The sequence below is a fragment of the Borostomias antarcticus genome, assembly GCF_949987555.1.
Source record: "Borostomias antarcticus genome assembly, chromosome: 35".
In the NCBI taxonomy this organism is placed as follows: Eukaryota; Metazoa; Chordata; class Actinopteri; order Stomiiformes; family Stomiidae; genus Borostomias; species Borostomias antarcticus.
This window is the reverse complement of record NC_140268.1, coordinates 1,367,568-1,385,726: the sequence shown is the minus strand read 5'-3', so window position 1 is coordinate 1,385,726 and position 18,159 is coordinate 1,367,568. Positions and strand designations below refer to the sequence as shown.

At 51.7% G+C, this 18,159-nt stretch overlaps 2 protein-coding genes across 3 annotated transcripts in view; both read left to right on the top strand.

Annotated features, from left to right (window-relative positions):
* Positions 1-309: 309 nt before the first annotated feature.
* scaf1 (SR-related CTD-associated factor 1) lies at positions 310-11,202 on the top strand. Of its 2 annotated transcripts, XM_084461041.1 has the most exons (10): positions 310-416; positions 1,028-1,081; positions 1,216-1,329; positions 1,426-1,505; positions 2,413-2,510; positions 2,803-6,768; positions 7,221-7,303; positions 8,041-8,280; positions 8,823-8,951; positions 10,036-11,202. In XM_084461041.1, the coding sequence occupies exons 2-10, from the start codon at positions 1,028-1,030 to the stop codon at positions 10,189-10,191; spliced, it is 4,920 nt and encodes a 1,639-aa protein (XP_084317167.1). In that variant the 5' UTR covers positions 310-416; the 3' UTR covers positions 10,192-11,202. The 2 variants fall into 2 exon arrangements, with proteins under 2 accessions (XP_084317167.1, XP_084317168.1); XM_084461042.1 differs by lacking the exon at positions 1,028-1,081 and having other exon boundaries at positions 393-416.
* Positions 11,203-14,671: 3,469 nt separating this feature from the next.
* trpm4a (transient receptor potential cation channel, subfamily M, member 4a) overlaps positions 14,672-18,159 on the top strand; it is a gene marked incomplete at both ends in the record, with an annotated part of 25,757 nt that continues 22,269 nt past the window's right edge. Inside the window, 1 exon segment of the mRNA XM_084461007.1 lies at positions 14,672-14,743. Coding sequence (XP_084317133.1) covers positions 14,672-14,743 — 72 coding nt within the window.

Sequence of the window (18,159 nt, the reverse complement as noted above, 5' to 3'; positions counted from 1 at the left end):
GCTTGACCTGGCCTGGTTTTTATACTCCAAAACGTCTACTTACTGACTACAATGTCATTTGAAACACATTTGAAAGAGATCCACACAAACTATTCCACATTACAGCCATTTGTAAACTCAGTTTCAGAGTGAAATTCCTCATCTTTGCTTTATATCTACCCCTTATTTATATTTGTAGTCGGAGATTCATGGCAGAGTCGAAAAAACATCATTTCCCGTCAGCCCCTGTTGGCCGGTTCCTGGGGAAGTAAAATGGCGGCGATGGATGGGATGGGCCTTTTATTGTGCTCTTAAAGAAAAAAACCCCCATCTAAATACACTATTTTAAACACAGATTGCACCTTTTTAAAAGACAAGAGAGGAGAAGGTAGTTGGAATACGGTGGATATTAGGCAAGACACCAACCCGGATCTGAGGTGAAACGGCGCGCGCATATGTGTATCTGTGCTTATTAGCTAGCTAGCTAGCGGTTGAGCTAAGCTAACGAGTCGTTAGCATGCTAGCCACCTAGCCCACTATTAGCACACAGCTAGCTAGTAGGCTAGTGTGCATTGCAAGCTAGCTAGTGTTCATGAGTGATAGCTAGCTACTAGGTTTTTGCAACGTTTTGCAAGATAGGCGTGAGTTAGCACGATGCTAGCTAGAGCCTGTGAAGCTAGCTAGCTAGCATTAGCATGGCTAACTCATCTCATCTGTCTATTTTGTTATTACCCCCATTCTTAAGCTACAAGGTGGCTGCATCTACAACTGTCTGCTATTTTATCTGCTATCTACCTTAGCTAACTCAAATTAGTGAAACCTTATTGTTCTCTCATAAATAAAGGTTTAAATTAAATGGAATAACTGGACACCATCTGTGAAATGTAATGTTACATTACTAACCAGTCATTTAGCATGCTTCATCCAAAGAGACATACAATACAAGTGCACTTGTCTAGATTACAGTAATATCTCCATATCTAGACATCTGTCTTTTTTCTACACAATGCATTGAAAAGCAAGATGACAAGATGACTGTTTTATCTAGATGGGCTTAGAGAAGGAAATTGATGGAGAGAAGTCCAACATTCCTGAGGAAAAGGTATCATTCACTCATCTGATTACTTGAGTGTCAAGCCAACAGATGTTCAGCTTTATGCTCTGGATGTGTGACTATAAATGATCGTCCTTCCACTGTCTGGCCGTGTCTGACGATGGCGTGTTTTTACCCTACAGGCGGACGCAGATTCCAGCGAAGACGACGCAGAGGAGGATGATGAGAGGAGGAGGACCAGGTTGAGGTGTTTCCAAGGTGATAGAGAGACCCCCGATGATGAGTCTACGGACCTGGTGAGTGGCAGGTTGTGTGTGTGTGTGTGTAGTAACTTGGCGCTTGCGTCGCAGTTCCAGTGTTGTGGTCATCTCTGTCTCGCCTCACTCATTTAGGGCGCCGCTGTGACCGCAGCTGCAGAACCTCACCTGTCATCAGGCGCTCTTGATTGCTTTCCACATGAGCTCGTTAACAGGTAAGGTCCGAGGACGGTGTGTGTGTGTGTGTGTGTGTGTGTGTGTGTGTGTGTGTGTGTTTCTGTTTGGAGGGTCATGTTGATCGGAGGACATGGTCTTGGAATTGTTAGCCCCTCAATCTTGCTATACTCTCCTTTTTTTGATTTACAAACGCTTGTGCGTTTTGCTACCGTCATATTTAATCAAATCATTTAAAGAATGACAAGCTGTGATGACCGCTCACTGACCTATCGAGAGGGGTAATATGAGGACTGTACTCATGCACTGAACAGAGAATATATTTTCTTATATTTTATATATATTTTATTTATTTTAATATATTTTATTTTAATTTTATTTTTTATTTTTTTATACAGTACGAAAAAGCCACATATGGAAAGAACAACAAAGAATATTACATACTGTAAACAAAATAATAATTAAAAATAAATAAAATAAATAGAATATAGTACAAAAGATGAGTCAAAAAATATACATATATAAAATAAAATCAAAAACATAATAAGCATGAATAACAGTGGGTCAGGTACAGAATATATTAATCAGTTATGGAGTAAAAAATAGTATCGCTGGACTAGATCAGAAGACCACTCGGAAAAATAAAAAAGGAGGGAGAAAGGATAAACTGTTAAAATATGAAATAAAAGACTGCCATTTTTTTTTTTTTTTAAAGATATTTTTTAGGGCTTTTCAGCTTTAATGGTATAGGACAGTGTAGAGAGACAGGAAACGTGGGAGAGAGAGAGAGGGGAGGACATGACCCGAGCCGGGAATCGAACCCGGGTCCGCCGCGCGAAGGACTAGCCTTCATATGGTGCGCGCCTTACCCGGTGAGCTACTGGGGCAGAATAGCATTGAGAGTAAGAATAAGCATGCTCATAACATTGCGTGTGGTTCGAGTTTCAGCTCGGACCTTCTGGAGTTGACCGCGCAGGTTTGTGTGGAGGGCTCCTCGCTCGGGGTCTGGTCCTCGCTCGCCCCCGGCGTGGGCGCCAGGAAGAACGGTGAGGCCGTGCACCTCCAGCACATCCCAGACCCGGGCTGAGTTTCCCAGAGGCGTCGTAGCGCTACGTTCATCGTAAGCTACGGCGTTCGTCGTAGCGCTACGACGCCTCTGGGAAACTCAGCCCTGGATCGAACGGCGGCAGTTGTCTCAAATACTTCTGTCTGATTGGTTGATTGATTCACGGTGCTGTGAAGTGCACTCCACGGGTTTTCAATGTTACGTGACGTCTGCTTTGCAGAGAGGAACGTAAGACTGAGTTTGTGGTTTCTGCTGTTCTTCATTCCTTTTAGGGTTCTTCCCAGATCGCGCGCCCTCCTCCGCATTGACCTCCAGGCTGCAGGGGGCGCTGGACCGTGGGTGGCCCCTAGCCCGTCCACCTCCCTGGGCCATGGACCTCACCCGTACCCCAGGCTTGAAGAGAAGGCCTTCTGCCTCTGCTCCTCACAGGGTTACTAAGACTACCAAGAGCCCCCCTCCCTCCCCTCCGTCTACCTCCCCATCCACCCCGTCCTCTGCCCCCTCCTCCCCCGCCTCCTCCTCCTCCTCACCCGGCGCCACGGCGACCGACTACCACAACGACATGAAGGGTCAGGCCGAAGGGGGCGGGGCCAACAGCGTGACGGGCGACGTGGTGTCGTCGACCTCCGCCCCCGTCGCCCGTGCCTCTCGCCCCGCCCCTGCCCCGCCCTCCTCCTCCTCCGCCCCCTCCTTCTTCGGCCTCTCGCCCCCGCGCTCGGGCGCAGACGGGCGCAGGGAGACCGGAGAGACGGATATCTACGACCCCTTCCACCCCACCGAGGGGGAGAGAGAGGGAGCCGCCGCGGAGGAGGAGGACGAGGAGAAGTACGACCCCTTCGAACCCACCGGCTCCCCGGCCTCGGAGAAGGAGGGTTCGAGAGCGGCGGCGGAGGAGGGGGGCGGCGAGGGCCGAGGGCTCCGGGGGGCGAGGAGGAAGGCGGAGACGGAGAGGAGGGGAGAAGGGGAGAAGGACGAGGCCCCGCCGCCGGCCGCCGCCCCCTGCTCCCCTCGCTCCCTGCCCCTCCCCCTCCGGAGGAGGCTGGACCGCGGCGCCAACCGGGCCAAGGAGCGCGGCAGGGGGCGGGAACGCCGCGGGAACGCCGACTCCGACCACTCGGAGATCGAGGAGGGCGAGATCGTCGGGGCGGCCGAGAGAGACCAGGTGAAGAGAGAGCGGATCTGCGAGGGGATCCTCCCCCTCCCCCTCCCCCTCCTCCCCCCCGGCAGCCCCTTCCTGGGCGGGGCCAAACCCGAGAGGATCCTCCGCGTGCTGGACGGCGACGGGTTCGTGTCGGTGCGCGCCCCCGAGGGGGAGTGGGCGGGGCCCGGGGCCGGGGGCGACGGCGAGCCCGACGGAGAGCCCCTGGCGGTCGGGGTCGGCGACCTGAGGAGGAAGCTGGTGAGCAGGCGGAAAGTGAGGTACCGCTCCTGCCCCTCCCCCTCCTCCCTCTCGCCCCCGCCCCTCCCCCTCCCGCCCCCGTCGCCCCCGCCCTCCCTCCACCCCCCCGCCGAGAAGGAGGGCAAAGCCCGCAAGTCCTCCAAGAGCTCCCGGGAGAGGGAGAGACGCAAGCGCAAGGAGGGTCGGGCGGGCGAGAAGGAGGAGAGGAAGAGGAAGGAGGCGAGGGCGGGGGAGAAGGAGGAGAGGAAGAGGAAGAAGAGGAAGGAGAAGGAGGCGAGCGGCGAGCCGGAGGGCGCCGACGGGAAGGAGCGCGAGCGGGAGAGGGGCCGGAGGAGGGAGAAGGAGGAGAAGGGGAGCAGGGGGGAGGAGAGGGAGAGGGGGAGGAGCAGCAGGAGCGACAGCCGGAAGAGGAAGAAGAAACGGCAGGGCAGCGCCGAGGCGTCGCGCGGCTCCCACAATGCATCTGGGCGGCTCGGGCGCAGCAGGCGCTCGTGGTCCAGCCCGTCGGAAGAGTGTCACAGAGAGAGAGAGAGGGACAGAGAGAGAGACGGGGACAGGGACAGGGAGAGAGAGAGAGAGGGGGACAGGGAGAGAGACCGGGACAGAGAGAGAGACGGGGACAGGGAGAGAGACAGGGACAGAGAGAGAGACCGGGACAGGGAGAGAGACGGGGACAGGGACAGGGAGAGAGACCGAGACAGGGACAGAGAGCGAGAGAGGGATCGGACCGGCGATCGGAAGCGGGACGAGGGGGAGAGAGAAAGGGGCGGAGCCTCCGGCAGAAGGAAGCGGGATCGAGAGCGAGAGTCCAGCAGGGACAGCAGGGAGAGAGGGAGCTCCAAGAGGTCGAAAGGAAGCAGAGAGCGAAGGGACAGGGACAGAGAGAGGGACAGAGAGATGGACAGAGAGAGGGACAGAGAGAGGGACAGGGAGATGGACAGAGAGAGGGACAGGGAGATGGACAGAGAGATGGACATGGAGATGGACAGGGAGAGAGACAGGGAGAGGGACAGAGAGAGGGACAGAGAGAGACGCCGCGACGGCCGCCCCGTAGTCCCTCCCTCCATCCAGGACCTCAACGGTTCCGACCTCTTCGCCATCAAGCGGACGATCACGGTGACCACGACCACAACGACCACCACGCTGCCCGGCTCGCCCCCTCTGGACCCGCCCTCCCCGCGTAGCCCCGCCCAGGGCTCCGACACGCCCCACAAGAGGAAGAAGAAGCGACGGCAGCACTCCGAGGACGAGGCGGCGGCGGGCGGCGGCCGGGGCCACTCCCTTTCGCCGGCGCCGCCGCGATACCACCGCGGCTACGACTCGGACCGCTACTCCGACAAGCTGGAGATAGACATGCTGTCGCTGGACGGCGAGGCGTTGGACTCGGACTACCCCTCCCTGGAGGACTCGCCCCCCTCGGCCCCGCCCCCCGAGCCCCCCGCCGCCAACCCCAAAACCAAGGACGCCCCGAAATCGGGGCGCCACCACCTGAAGAAGAAATCGCGAACGGGCAAGAAAGCCGGCGGCCAGTCCGAGACGTCGTCCTCCGGTCGGCCCAAAAGCAAGGGGCTCGCCTCCTCGCTCTCGCCCGCCCGCGAGGCCTCGGAGACGGCCTCGGCGCCGCCCGCCCTCCCCTCCTCCGCCAAGCGGGGGCGCAAGCCGGGCAAGGAGCGCGGCGACAAGGGGGAGAAGAAGGAGTCGGGCCGCTCCGGCGCCAAGAAGCCGAGCGGCGGGCGGAAGGGGAAGCTGCAGTCCAAAGTGTCGGTGCTGGTGCGCGAGGGCGTGAGCAGCACCACGGGGGGTCCGGGGGGTCCGGGGAAGATGGGGATGGAGCTGATGGGGGGTGGGGGACCGGGGGGTCCCGGGGGCTCGGTGGTGGGGGGGTCCATCGCCGTGGTCTTCCGGCGGGACAACGAGAGTCGCTCTCCGTTCCTCAAGCCGTGCACCGAGCCGATCTCGCTGGGCGGGCGTGGCAAGGACCTAAGCAAGGGGGGGAAGCGCAGCTCCCTGGCCGCGCCCCCCTCCGCCCTGACCGCGCCCCGACCCCTCAAGTCCAAGAAGGCCAAGCCCAGCTCGACCACGTCCACCTCGTCCTCCGCCTCCTCGCCGTCGTCGTCCCTCGCCGCCAAGCGCCGGCGTCGCCTGGGGAAGAAGGCGCGCGAGAAGGGCGGGGCCAGGGGCGCGGCGGACGCCGACGCCGGGAAAGCCAACTGCGGCGGCGCGGAGGGCTGGGGCGGAGCTTCCGCCGAGGTCCAATCGGGGCTGGGGGGCGGGGCCAAGCCCTCGAGTCCTCCCGCCAGCCCGGCCGGCCCGGCGGCCTCCTCGTCGTCCTCGTCGTCCTCGACGAGCGCCCCCCCGCCGTCGTCCTCGCCCCCCCCCACGCCGCCGCCCTGCCTGCCCCCCCTGCGCGACGCCAGGGACTCCTCGCCGGATTCGCAGACGGTGGACAGCAGCTGCAAGACCCCCGAACCGTCCTTCCTTCCGGAGGACTGCCCCTCGCAGACCACCCCCAACCTGCCCCCCTCCAGCCCCGTCACGCTCTCCGCCTCCCAGGGGGGCGGAGCCGCCCAGTCGGCCGCCGGCATGAAGCCCCTCCCCCTGGAGGACGGCCCGAAGACGCTGGCCTCTCCCCCGTGCTCCTCGTCCTCTTCCGGCTCCGCCCCCGCCTCGCTGTCCCTCCCCCCCTCCTCGACGGACCCCTCCTCCTCTTCCTCGTCCTCGGTTTCGTCCTCGTCCGCTAACAAGCCGCCGCCCCCTCCCCCGCCCCCCCCGGCGGCCACGCCCCTCCCCTGGAGTCTACAGACCGGAGTGGACTGCACTGCGGGCGGAGTCCTGGCATGTGAGTGACCACCACGCGTCTGACTGGACGTACGAACTACATGACTGACTGGACATAAGAACTAAATGGTAAATGGACTGCACTTATATAGCGCTTTTCCACCTTAGCGGCACTCAAAGCGCTTTACAATGGCCTCTCATTCACCCATTCACACACACATTCACACACCAATGGCGGTAGCTGCCATGCAAGGTGCTAACCTGCTCATTGGGAGCAGTTTGGGGTTAGGTGTCTTGCTCAAGGACACTTCGACATGTGGACAGTCGGAGCTGGGATTCGAACCGCTGACCCTTCGATCACTGAACGACCCGCTCTACCAACTGAGCTACAGCCGCCCCTGAACTACATGACTGACTGGACTGGACATACGAACGACATGTCTATAGGTAGGTTGTGTGTCATTTCTAAACAGGAAACAAGTGTTTCTGACGCTCATCCGTTTCCTGTTTCAGTGACGGCGCTACTGTTCAAGATGGAGGAGGCCAACATCGCCAATCGAGCCAAAGCGCAAGAGTTTATCCAGGCGACGAGCCAGGTGTGTGTGTGTGTGTGTGTGTGTGTGTGTGTGTGTGTGTGATTGTTTGTCTTCGTCATCTCCTTTTACGGAAGCTCACTGAACACTCTCTCCTGTAGATCCTCTCACGAGCCAATCAGAACGCTCTCTCTCCTGCAGATCCTCTCACGAGCCAATCAGAACACTCTCTCTCCTGCAGATCCTCTCACGAGCCAATCAGAACACTCTCTCTCCTGCAGATCCTCTCACGAGCCAATCAGAACGCTCTCTCTCCTGCAGATCCTCTCACGAGCCAATCAGAACACTCTCTCTCCTGCAGATCCTCTCACGAGCCAATCAGAACACTCTCTCTCCTGCAGATCCTCTCACGAGCCAATCAGAACACTCTCTCTCCTGCAGATCCTCTCACAAGCCAATCAGAACACTCTCTCTCCTGTAGATCATCTCACAAGCCAATCAGAACACTCTCTCTCCTGTAGATCATCTCACAAGCCAATCAGAACACTCTCTCTCCTGTAGATCATCTCACAAGCCAATCAGAACACTCTCTCTCCTGCAGATCCTCTCACGAGCCAATCAGAACACTCTCTCTCCTGCAGATCCTCTCACGAGCCAATCAGAACACTCTCTCTCCTGTAGATCCTCTCACGAGCCAATCAGAACACTCTCTCTCCTGCAGACCCCCTCACGAGCCAATCAGAACCAATCACAGCAGCGCGCTCCTCCTTCATCTTCCTCCTCCTCTTCCTCCTCCACAGATACCCCCACCCCCGTCTCTCGCTCCGCCCACGGGCGCCGGCCCCGCCCAGTTCCTTCTCCACGGCTCCCTCCCATTGGTGGGCTGCGGCAAAGCCCCGCCCTCTCACCTGCACCCGGGCATGTCCATGGGGGGCGGCTGCGCCCAGACCCCGCCCCCGCCGCTACACATGGGCGTGTCCGGGGGAACGGGGGGCTCCTATGAGACGGGTTGGGACAACGAGAGCAAAGATCCTGATAAGGTTCGATCCTCTACGTCTCATTTTGGGTTCATTCGTTTTGTTTCTACGTCTAAAGGCCGATTGATTCCTACACTTTGATTCGATTGACATTTTTGCTTACCTTAGTCGCACTGAAACGGACGTTTGAGATCATCTAACTTCCGTAGTTTGACGTATTTTCCGACGCAAACAAGCTATGAGGGTGGGACATGTGTTTAGAGGAATTCGATTGGAACATTGACAAGCGGGCGGGTTTTAAGAACTTTAGACAGATTCGATAGAAGGATAGCGTTGATTGACGGGTGGATGTCGTGAGATTATCGGCCTAAAATCTAAGGTACCTGTTGTCGTCATTGCCCGTGACCTACCGTTTTCCAGGAAGTAAGAAATTAGATACTTTGATATAAGATTACAACAAAAGTCGAATTTTGTAATTTGTTTGGCATACATCGTTGAATAGGTGAACACTACGACCAATTATGTGAACCAAAATGGGACAGAATGCCTTTTTCATTTCAGTGCGAATTCTCACCTTAGCTGTGGTTGCTTGTCCCTCCCCTCAGTACCTGAAGAAGCTGCACACCCAGGAGCGCGCCGTGGAGGAGGTGAAGCTCGCCATCAAGCCCTACTACCAGCGCAAGGACATCAACAAGGACGAGTACAAGGACATCCTGAGGAAAGCCGTTCACAAGGTAGCCACGCGGCCGACGGAGACGCTAGGCTAGGAGCTCGAAAACACGCCGGGGTTTCCCGGCTACTGAGGCTTATCTTTCGCTGTGTGTTACGCCACGGGCTGGGTTTAAAAAATCGATTCTGAATCGATTCTGAATTTAATGATTCTGAATCGATTCATGAATCCCAAAATCGGATCTTTTATTTAATGAATAAATGAAGGAATGAATAGTTCATTAATTCATTCAATGATTCATTCATTCATTTTTGGAAATCAGTATCGATACCCAGCCCTAGTATTGATGTGTTGCATAACTTGGCAGTCATGTAATTAAGGTTACAGCTAAAAAAAAAACAGGTTTTAGTAACACTAACCGAATCGATATCGAATCGAATCGAATCATGATAATCGATTCCGAACCTTGTGAATCGGAATCGAATCGATTCTTGAAATTCGGCTCGATACCCAGACCTAATGCTGATAGTAGTAGAGATTATATCAGACCTGGGTTGAAATACTATTTGAAATCATTTCATTTCAAATCAGACTGACTAGCAAACGCTAAGGTTTACCAACGGATCCCAGATAGTCTTTGCTCCCGGATGGGGATTGTTTGATGACTTGTACGTGACACTCAGGCTGCGTTCCGAATCGCATACTACCCTACTATATAGTATGCCAAAACAGGATGTAGTATGTCCCAATACATAGTATGCCACATGCAGTATGGCAAAAACACCAGGATGTCTACTACATCCGGCCGTATTTTGCAGTATGCAAGCCAGCAGGCTTTTCTGGCTATTCTGACCCACAATCCTTTGCGCAGCGGTAATGTGCGTCAAATGTGCGAGTCGTGACAGCTGTAGACGAATGTGGCGTTATGGACAGCGACGGATGTGGGCGAATTTCAAGGCGCGATGTTATGACAAGGTAGTATGTCCCAATTGGATGCCTACTGCTTGCAAAGTACGTACTTTCTAAGGGCAGCTGTAGTAGGTACTGGTAGTAAGAAGTAGAAGTATGCGATTCGGAACGCAGCCTCTGTCGTGAGCGGACGCGTGACAGGAAGTGGATGACCAAAGATGGCGTCTTCTGTTCCTCAGATCTGCCACAGTCGCACGGGCGAGATCAACCCGGTCAAAGTGAGCAACCTGGTCAAGCTCTACGTCCAGAGGTACAAGTACTTCCGGAAGCACGGACGCAAGATGGAGGACGAGGAGCGGGAGGACAGAGAGCAGGGCCTGCATTCCTACTCCTGAATCGGACTAGGGATCGCTCCCCCCCGCCCGCCTGCTCCTCATTGGTCCTTCCCCCTCAAGGACCCGCCCCCCTCTGCACGTGATTGGCCGCCGCTGAGGCCATTGAGTGACTGTTATATTTTTTTCGTCTCTGTCGTCCTCATGTATTCGTCCGTAGCGTTTCTTCCGCCTTCCTCTCCACCCGTCTTACCGTATACAGACGTACCAAGTAGACTAAAACGCGAAATGTACACGCGCAGTATATGAACAAAGAAACCCAACGTGGAGAGATGTGGAATAAATGCTTACACACAGACTGTACATACTTGTAAGTACACTACATCCACCGCATCATCCCCAGGTCTCTCCTTTTCTACTCTCTCCTCTCTCTCTTCGTCCTCTCGTCATCTCTCTCTCTCTCTGGATGGTGTACAGTCTGAACCTGTCGTGTGATTGGTCGGCCGGTTGGGTGGTTGAGCGGATGGTTAAATATAGAGATCTGAACCTCAGTCTTTGTCGTTATTTTCGATCGGTCGGATGTGTGCGTGAGGGGGAGCGAGAGGGCGAGGCGGACGATGATACGGGGTCGTTAACGCGATCGGCAGGGCGATATTCACCAGAGATGATGGAAATATGCTCTCCTGGTGATGGTTAGCTCGTCTGTACCAGCACATGCACCAGGTGACCAAGAGTGTTGAGTGTCGGTTGAGTGTTCAGTCGTCCGTAGCAAGTAACATGTCATCGGAGCGCGGCGTTCATGAGAGAACGCCAGCCGGGTCAAATTCACTTCCTGAGGGGTCACGAGGGTCGAGGAGGTCAAACGAGGGACTTCAGACCGTTCGAGTCAACTTTCTGTTCTTTTAGTTTTGACCGATTTCCGCAGGTCTTTGTTAAAAAGTGACAATTCCTATCTCTTCTTGTTTTAGCAAGTCATGCCATTTTAGAAAAATTAAACGTTGAAGACTCGCACATACGCATTTATCAGGATGTTCTATAAATCTCATTTAAAAAAAATAAATGTATTTCAACAAATGACAATGCAAATCCTATTGTTTGGTGATATGCAGGCTTAACATTGGTTTAATTTGACTGAAAGTACAATGATTGACCACCAGGTGTCACTGTTGTACAGGCTGCTAGTCAGGATCGGCCTGCTGAGGGCAGGGAGGAGGGATCGGGCCAACCTTATGTTAGCAACATCTACGGTGTCCTATAGGGGACATATAGGAGAAAAGCTGAAACTCCAAACCGTTGGATTGCAATATGATCTTCAGTACAACTGCTGTAGATCTTCCTGTGTTACCTAAATCGTGCTCCCCAATCACCGATCATCCTGGCGTTGGATCCTTTCTGAGAAAGGGAACAGTTGTGTACAGTAGATAGCAAGTCAAATGTATGTAGGCCCAATTTAAATGTCACAAACATTTATTATTTCATTTGCTAAATTGACAGCAGATTAAAATGTTCTATTTCAAGTGAGAAACCAATAAACACATCAAGTCACTCTGTGGTCCACTTTATGAAAAAGGTCGTTTGTGGGTTTTACGATGTCACACATTCTTCTGAAGTGCTGGAAGTAGGCAAGTTGTTTTCAGCCATAATGCCTTATCTTAATCTAATTTCCCTCTGTTTCAACGTCAATTAAATGGAAGTGAGTTTGAAGTTGGGGTTAAAACTGCCTGTTTCCCTCCACTGGCTCCCAGCAGGTAATAATGTTACTTGTGCTTATTTGACTGCAATAAAACCACAATAGACAAGCTGTTTATTAGCTAAAGGTATTTATTGGGACAGCCCTTTGATGCATGGGTACCAAGGGAAGATCTCCTGGAAGAAAGATCTAGAACTATCTATGGAAGAATACCATCGTTCCTCTTTGCTTCCTCTCATCCTCGAAGTAAACATTAATATCATAGTTAGGATCACATGATATACAGTGAGAAGAGGCCATGTTTGCCCTCCGGGTGCCTTCCTGTGCCTGAGTCATGGCTAACAGGAAGTGGATTTCCTGAGTTGTTCGAGCGTTTTCCGGGGCGGTCCTAGTGCCCCCCTCCCTGACGCAGAGGGAGCGTACGCACGCACATAGAACCGTCTGTGTACAGAAGCTGCAATGACAGGATGTTTGTTTAGCTTAGTTATGGGTCAGAGGTTACTTTCCACAACCTTTCCCCCTGGGTCTGTGACCCACACACACAATGTTCTAATTACACTGATGTACGACAGATTAACAACAATGTACGTGTCAACTTAAAGGTATAATAAGTTGTATGTGGATTATTTCCCCCATCTAGTGTCTAAAGATAAGAACTACAACAACACAACGTATCGGTTGCCAAAATGCCCGAGAATGCAGTATCAGTCGTACTGTGATAAGATCTTCACTCTTAGGGGCATAAGTTATACAGCTCAGGAGATGGGAGGTTCATTGTTATTTATCCTCTGACTTCCTGGTGTTCGAGGAAATCACTCCCCCAAAGGAATGCATAAAACCCAGTTCTGTTTTGGCTCCTGGACACTTTCCTGAGTGACTCAGATTCCACCGGTCTGAGAAGTCCCGAATAAGCGTGAGGAACGTGGTGATGACGATGTTCTTCTTTCTCGAGCTGTTCTCAGATCCATAGGCGCCGTGTGCTGGGTCTCAGGGGAACGTGAGGTAACGTGTGCTGGTTCTCAGGGGAACGGGAGGTATAGGATACCGGTTGATTTGAAAGAGGAGGGCGCGGCCGCTGGAACTGAATAAAGTGAGAGACGTAACAATAGGGACTGTCTGAGGCAGCACCCACACACCCGGTTTGATAAAGAACCTAGCCCAGTAGAACCCAGTCCAGTAGAACCAGCCCAGTAGAACCAGTCCAGTAGAACCAGCCCAGTAGAACCAGCCCAGTAGAACCAGTCCAGTAGAAACAGCCCAGTAGAACCCAGTCCAGTAGAACCCAGCCCAGTAGAAACCAGCCCAGTAGAACCCAGTCCAGTAGAAACAGCCCAGTAGAAACAGCCCAGTAGAACCAGCCCAGTAGAACCCAGTCCAGTAGAACCCAGTCCAGTAGAACCCAGCCTAGTAGAACCCAGCCCAGTAGAACCCAGTCCAGTAGAAACAGCCCAGTAGAACCCAGTCCAGTAGAACCAGCCCAGTAGAACCCAGCCCACCTCCCTTTCCCCTTAAGTGGCTTTCTACCACCTCATCTCATTGGACCCAGTCCAACCTGGCAACCTGTTGGTCAAACCTGGCAACCTGTTGGTCAATCCTGGGTGACCAGGGCGAGGTTTCCCAGAAGCCTCTTTCGTTAAGAGGCTCTTTAGCCCATTCAGTTGACCAATCAGAGAGCTTGCCCAGACCAGTTGACCAATCAGAACGCTCTAAATGAATGCTTCTGGGAAACCTGGCCCAGTGTGGTTTCTATAGCCCACCAGCTAGCAATCATTTGTTCTAAGAATGGGAGAACATTAGCAGAACGTGTCGGGAATGTTCCCCGATGTTGTGGAAACGTTCCCGGCTAGCTGGGCCAGCAGGTTATGGTAAATGACTGACAGGGTGGATGAAACCTACAGACCCCATTGTGTTCTATTCTCCCTCAAGTATGCACTAGTGCTCCATCCCGTTAATGTGAAACCACCCTTTCCCCCAAAGTACACAAGTACACAAATACTGATGCATATTTTTTCCACACAAAAATGCTGAAAATTCCAAACCTAAAATTGTTCAGAAAAACATATTTTGTTTTATTACTAATATTTTTCTTCCAGAAAACACCTGGATCACGATTCACAATTCAATTAAAAAACAACTGAAATATCACATGTAGCCTAAGTATTCTGAGCTTTTACTCAGTTCTTTATTGTAATGTAATGTAATGTTCTTTGTTGAGGCACCTTTGGCAGTGATTAGATTGGTGATTAGTTGATTGGAGTCCACTTGTGGTAAATTGATTGGACATGATTTGGAAAGACACACACCTACTGTAGCCTATGTAAAGTAGTAATAACCCACAGTTGACAGTGCATGTGAGAGACAAAACCAATGAAGTCGAGGAAATATCTATATATATATTTAGTACCTAGTGCGCATTCCTTTCATGTTAAACATGGAACAAAGAATGTTTTATTGGCTATTTTTTCATTTGTTATAGACCTATGGCATTCCGTTTTAGGGTGATTTGTTGAGAATGGTTTGTGTTTTGGATAGCCTATTTCAATATGGTATTCTGAAAATGATAAGTTAACCCTAATTAAATTGAATAATTTAATGTGCACACATATATATTTAATGTGCACACGAAAAAACAACTTCTTGAGGTGGATTCACACTGTGGGCGGTGCGCACGCACACACGCAAGAAGCGGCTACTCCCTTTTGGACTTTCTGAACTCTCCTACTCCCTTTTGGACTTTCCTTGACTTGACTCTGAACCCTTTTTGAGATGAGTTGAACTAGATGCGTTTCGCTTGTATGTAACTATTGACACTCGAATCACCGGAGAAGAGGTGCAACGGGAAGGAAAAGCGCCATGAAGGAAACGGAGAAGGAGAATGAGGGAGGCGGAGGGAGAGCTGGGACGAGGAAATCGGAGAAAGATCAGGTTTGTCGAAAAGAGTTCAAACATAGTGTGTGTTTAATAGTCCGTGCGTTTAATAGTCAGTGACCATTTGGAGATGGGAAGGGCACCTGCCAATTGCCAATTACTGCATAGCCAATTAACCCTCTTCAATTAGGTTTTTCTGTACCTGCACCTTTAGGATGTAGTGTGTAGGGCTGTAGTGTGTAGGCTACAGTACAGACAAGTAGGTAGCAGGTGGTGGACGAGGACACACGGATCTAAGTGTTGATACAAGCGGCGCTGCTGCCAACTGCATCCAAGCCAATTACGCATAGCCAATTAACCCTCTTCAATTATGTTTTTCTGTACCTGCACTTTTAGGATGTAGTGTGTAGGCTACAGTACGTAGGTAGCAGGTGGTGGACGAGGATACACGGATCTAAGTGTTGATACAAGCAGCCCCGCTGCCAACTGCATCCAAGACAATTACGCATAGCCTCGGAAAACTGTACAGTGTCGGATTATGTATCTATACATACTTATGTATTTCCTTGCATATCAGCAGGCATCAATTTAACGATGCGGAACTTCGAAGGTGTTTAGTGACTAAAGTAAAGGGTTGTGTTCCTAAAGTGCGTGTTCAGACGTGTCATCTTTAGGCTCCTACCCTATAGGCTTGTCAGCAGACTGGTGGGTCTGTTTTATGGAAAGCACAGTGATTTACGGGTTTCAACCCACTGAGCAAAGACACGTCTCAAAGACGTCTTTTAGATGTCCTTTTTGTCTTTTTCGGACGTCCAAAGACATCCAATTAGGAGCCAGAATGAATGTTTTTTTTAGATGTTCAGATATTGAACCTGTTCTGCACGTCCCCAGACGTCTTAGAGGGGCCCAAGCCAGACGTGTGAATATTGAGGGGTCCAGCAGACGTACAAACGGGGTTCAGGACGTTATTAAGACATGATCTGAACGTCTCCCTGACGTGGCGTGTTTGCAGGGAAGCTGTTAGCTGTAACCTCATCTGCATCCTTTCACTAAACCTGTTGTAACTTCATCTTGTAGGCTAGTCTCGTCGGGACAAATCTCGTGGGATTTACCGGGTTGATCTTCACCCTCTGTCAGTGGCTTGTTGGGTTGTAGTGTGTTTATAGACTTTAGGAGTCAGCAAGAGAAGATGACTCTTCTCAAACACGCATATCTCGTCCATTCGTTCGCCTCTCTATCGGTTTATCAGCCACAACTGAAAAGCTAGTTTCTTAGAGGAGAGGTTCAATATTTACATAAGTGTTTAAGATAAGATGCAGCTCTCCGGAGAGACGGAGGGGAGGGGACACTTCTGGGGAGATCTTCTACTCTGTGTCCCCTTAGGGGGGTGGTTGGGGGGCAGTTTGGGCTTGGCATGCTGCTTGACTAATGCAAGGAAGCATATTAAAGTGGAGCCATCAACGCCAAACTTGACTATTTGCCATTTGCGGCGACGGTAATCGATCTATGACGTGAGTGTTCCTGAATGAAACAGAACACAGGGGAACACCTGAATGCCAATCGGATGACAGATTGCAGGTCAGGTTCTACCGGTCGCTGTGCTGCGTGTTTACCGGAAGATCAGGTCTCAGATCAGTGTCAAGAATAGCAGGATCCGGGATTACAGCCTGGGTACATTCATACCTACACTAAACACACACACACACACCCAGACACACACACAGACACACACACACACACACACAAACACACACACACCCAGACACACCCACACACACACACACACTCACATACACACTGTACCTCATTGCACAAAACACACACACACACAAGCCAGCTGACTGAGCATGTGATGATGGGATCTGCCTCTTCTCTCTAGAAGTGTTTGAACCTCCTGTCTCAACATGAATATGACTGCTTACATTCCAGCAATTAACCCCCCCCCGCCTCTCTCTCTCTCTCTCTCTCTCTCTGTCTCTCTCTCTCTCTCTCTGTCTCTCTCTGTGTCTCTCTCTCTCTGTCTGTCTCTCTCTCTCTCTCTCTGTCTCTCTCTCTCTCTGTGTCTCTCTCTCTCTCTCTCTCTCTCTCTCTCTCTGTCTCTCTCTCTCTCTCTCTCTCTCTCTGTCTCTCTCTCTCTGTCTGTCTCTCTTTCTCTCTCTGTGTCTCTCTCTCTCTCTGTCTCTCTCTCTCTCTCTCTCTCTCTCTCTCTCTCTCTCTCTCCCCTCCTCTACCTGGCCTCTCGGTTTTATGATCACATGTCACAGTAAAACATTCTCTCTCTCACACACACACACACACACACACACACGCACGCACTAATACTCAAAGACAGATTACACACACAAGTCACATGTGCACATACTCATAATTAACCCTTGCCAGACCCATTTATAGTATCCTCATTGGATGTGTGTGTGTATGTGTGTGTGTGTGTGTGTGTGTCTAACCAAAAAGCAATATGACAAATTCCTCCAGGGAAATTGGTTTGTGTCTATTCCTGTATCCCAATGCTCCTCCCAACTTCTCCCAGGACACTGACAGAGTGAGACAGACAGAAATACTGTCCAACAGTGAGACAGACAGAGTGAGACCAGTGAGATACTGTCCAACAGTGAGACAGACAGAGTGAGACCAGCGAAATACTGTCCAACAGTGAGACAGACAGAGTGAGACCAGTGAAATACTGTCCAACAGTGAGACAGACAGTGAGACCAGTGAAATACTGTCCAACAGTGAGACAGACAGAGTGAGACCAGTGAAATACTGTCCAACAGTGAGACAGACAGAGTGAGACAGACAGAAATACTGTCCAACAGTGAGACAGACAGAGTGAGACCAGTGAGATACTGTCCAACAGTGAGACAGACAGAGTGAGACCAGTGAAATACTGTCCAACAGTGAGACAGACAGAGTGAGACCAGTGAAATACTGTCCAACAGTGAGACAGACAGAGTGAGACAGACAGAAATACTGTCCAACAGTGAGACAGACAGAGTGAGACCAGTGAAATACTGTCCAACAGTGAGACAGACAGAGTGAGACCAGTGAAATACTGTCCAACAGTGAGACTGACAGAGTGAGACCAGTGAGATACTGTCCAACAGTGAGACAGACAGAGTGAGACCAGTGAAATACTGTCCAACAGTGAGACAGACAGTGAGACCAGTGAAATACTGTCCAACAGTGAGACAGACAGTGAGACCAGTGAAATACTGTCCAACAGTGAGACAGACAGTGAGACCAGTGAAATACTGTCCAACAGTGAGACAGACAGAGTGAGACCAGTGAAATACTGTCCAACAGTGAGACAGACAGTGAGACCAGTGAAATACTGTCCAACAGTGAGACAGACAGTGAGACCAGTGAAATACTGTCCAACAGTGAGACAGACAGTGAGACCAGTGACATACTGTCCAACAGGGAGACAGACAGAGTGAGACCAGTGAAATACTGTCCAACAGTGAGACTGACAG

What these genes read in the sequence shown, in the direction of transcription:
- scaf1 (XM_084461041.1), top strand. Translation starts at nt 1,028, where the DNA reads ATGGGCTTAGAGAAGGAAATTGATGGAGAGAAGTCCAACATTCCTGAG. An exon ending in ATGATGAGTCTACGGACCTG is followed by an intron (nt 1,330 to 1,425) that starts GTGAGTGGCAGG and finishes TCACTCATTTAG; the next exon opens with GGCGCCGCTGTGACCGCAGC. An exon ending in CCACATGAGCTCGTTAACAG is followed by an intron (nt 1,506 to 2,412) that starts GTAAGGTCCGAG and finishes TTCGAGTTTCAG; the next exon opens with CTCGGACCTTCTGGAGTTGA.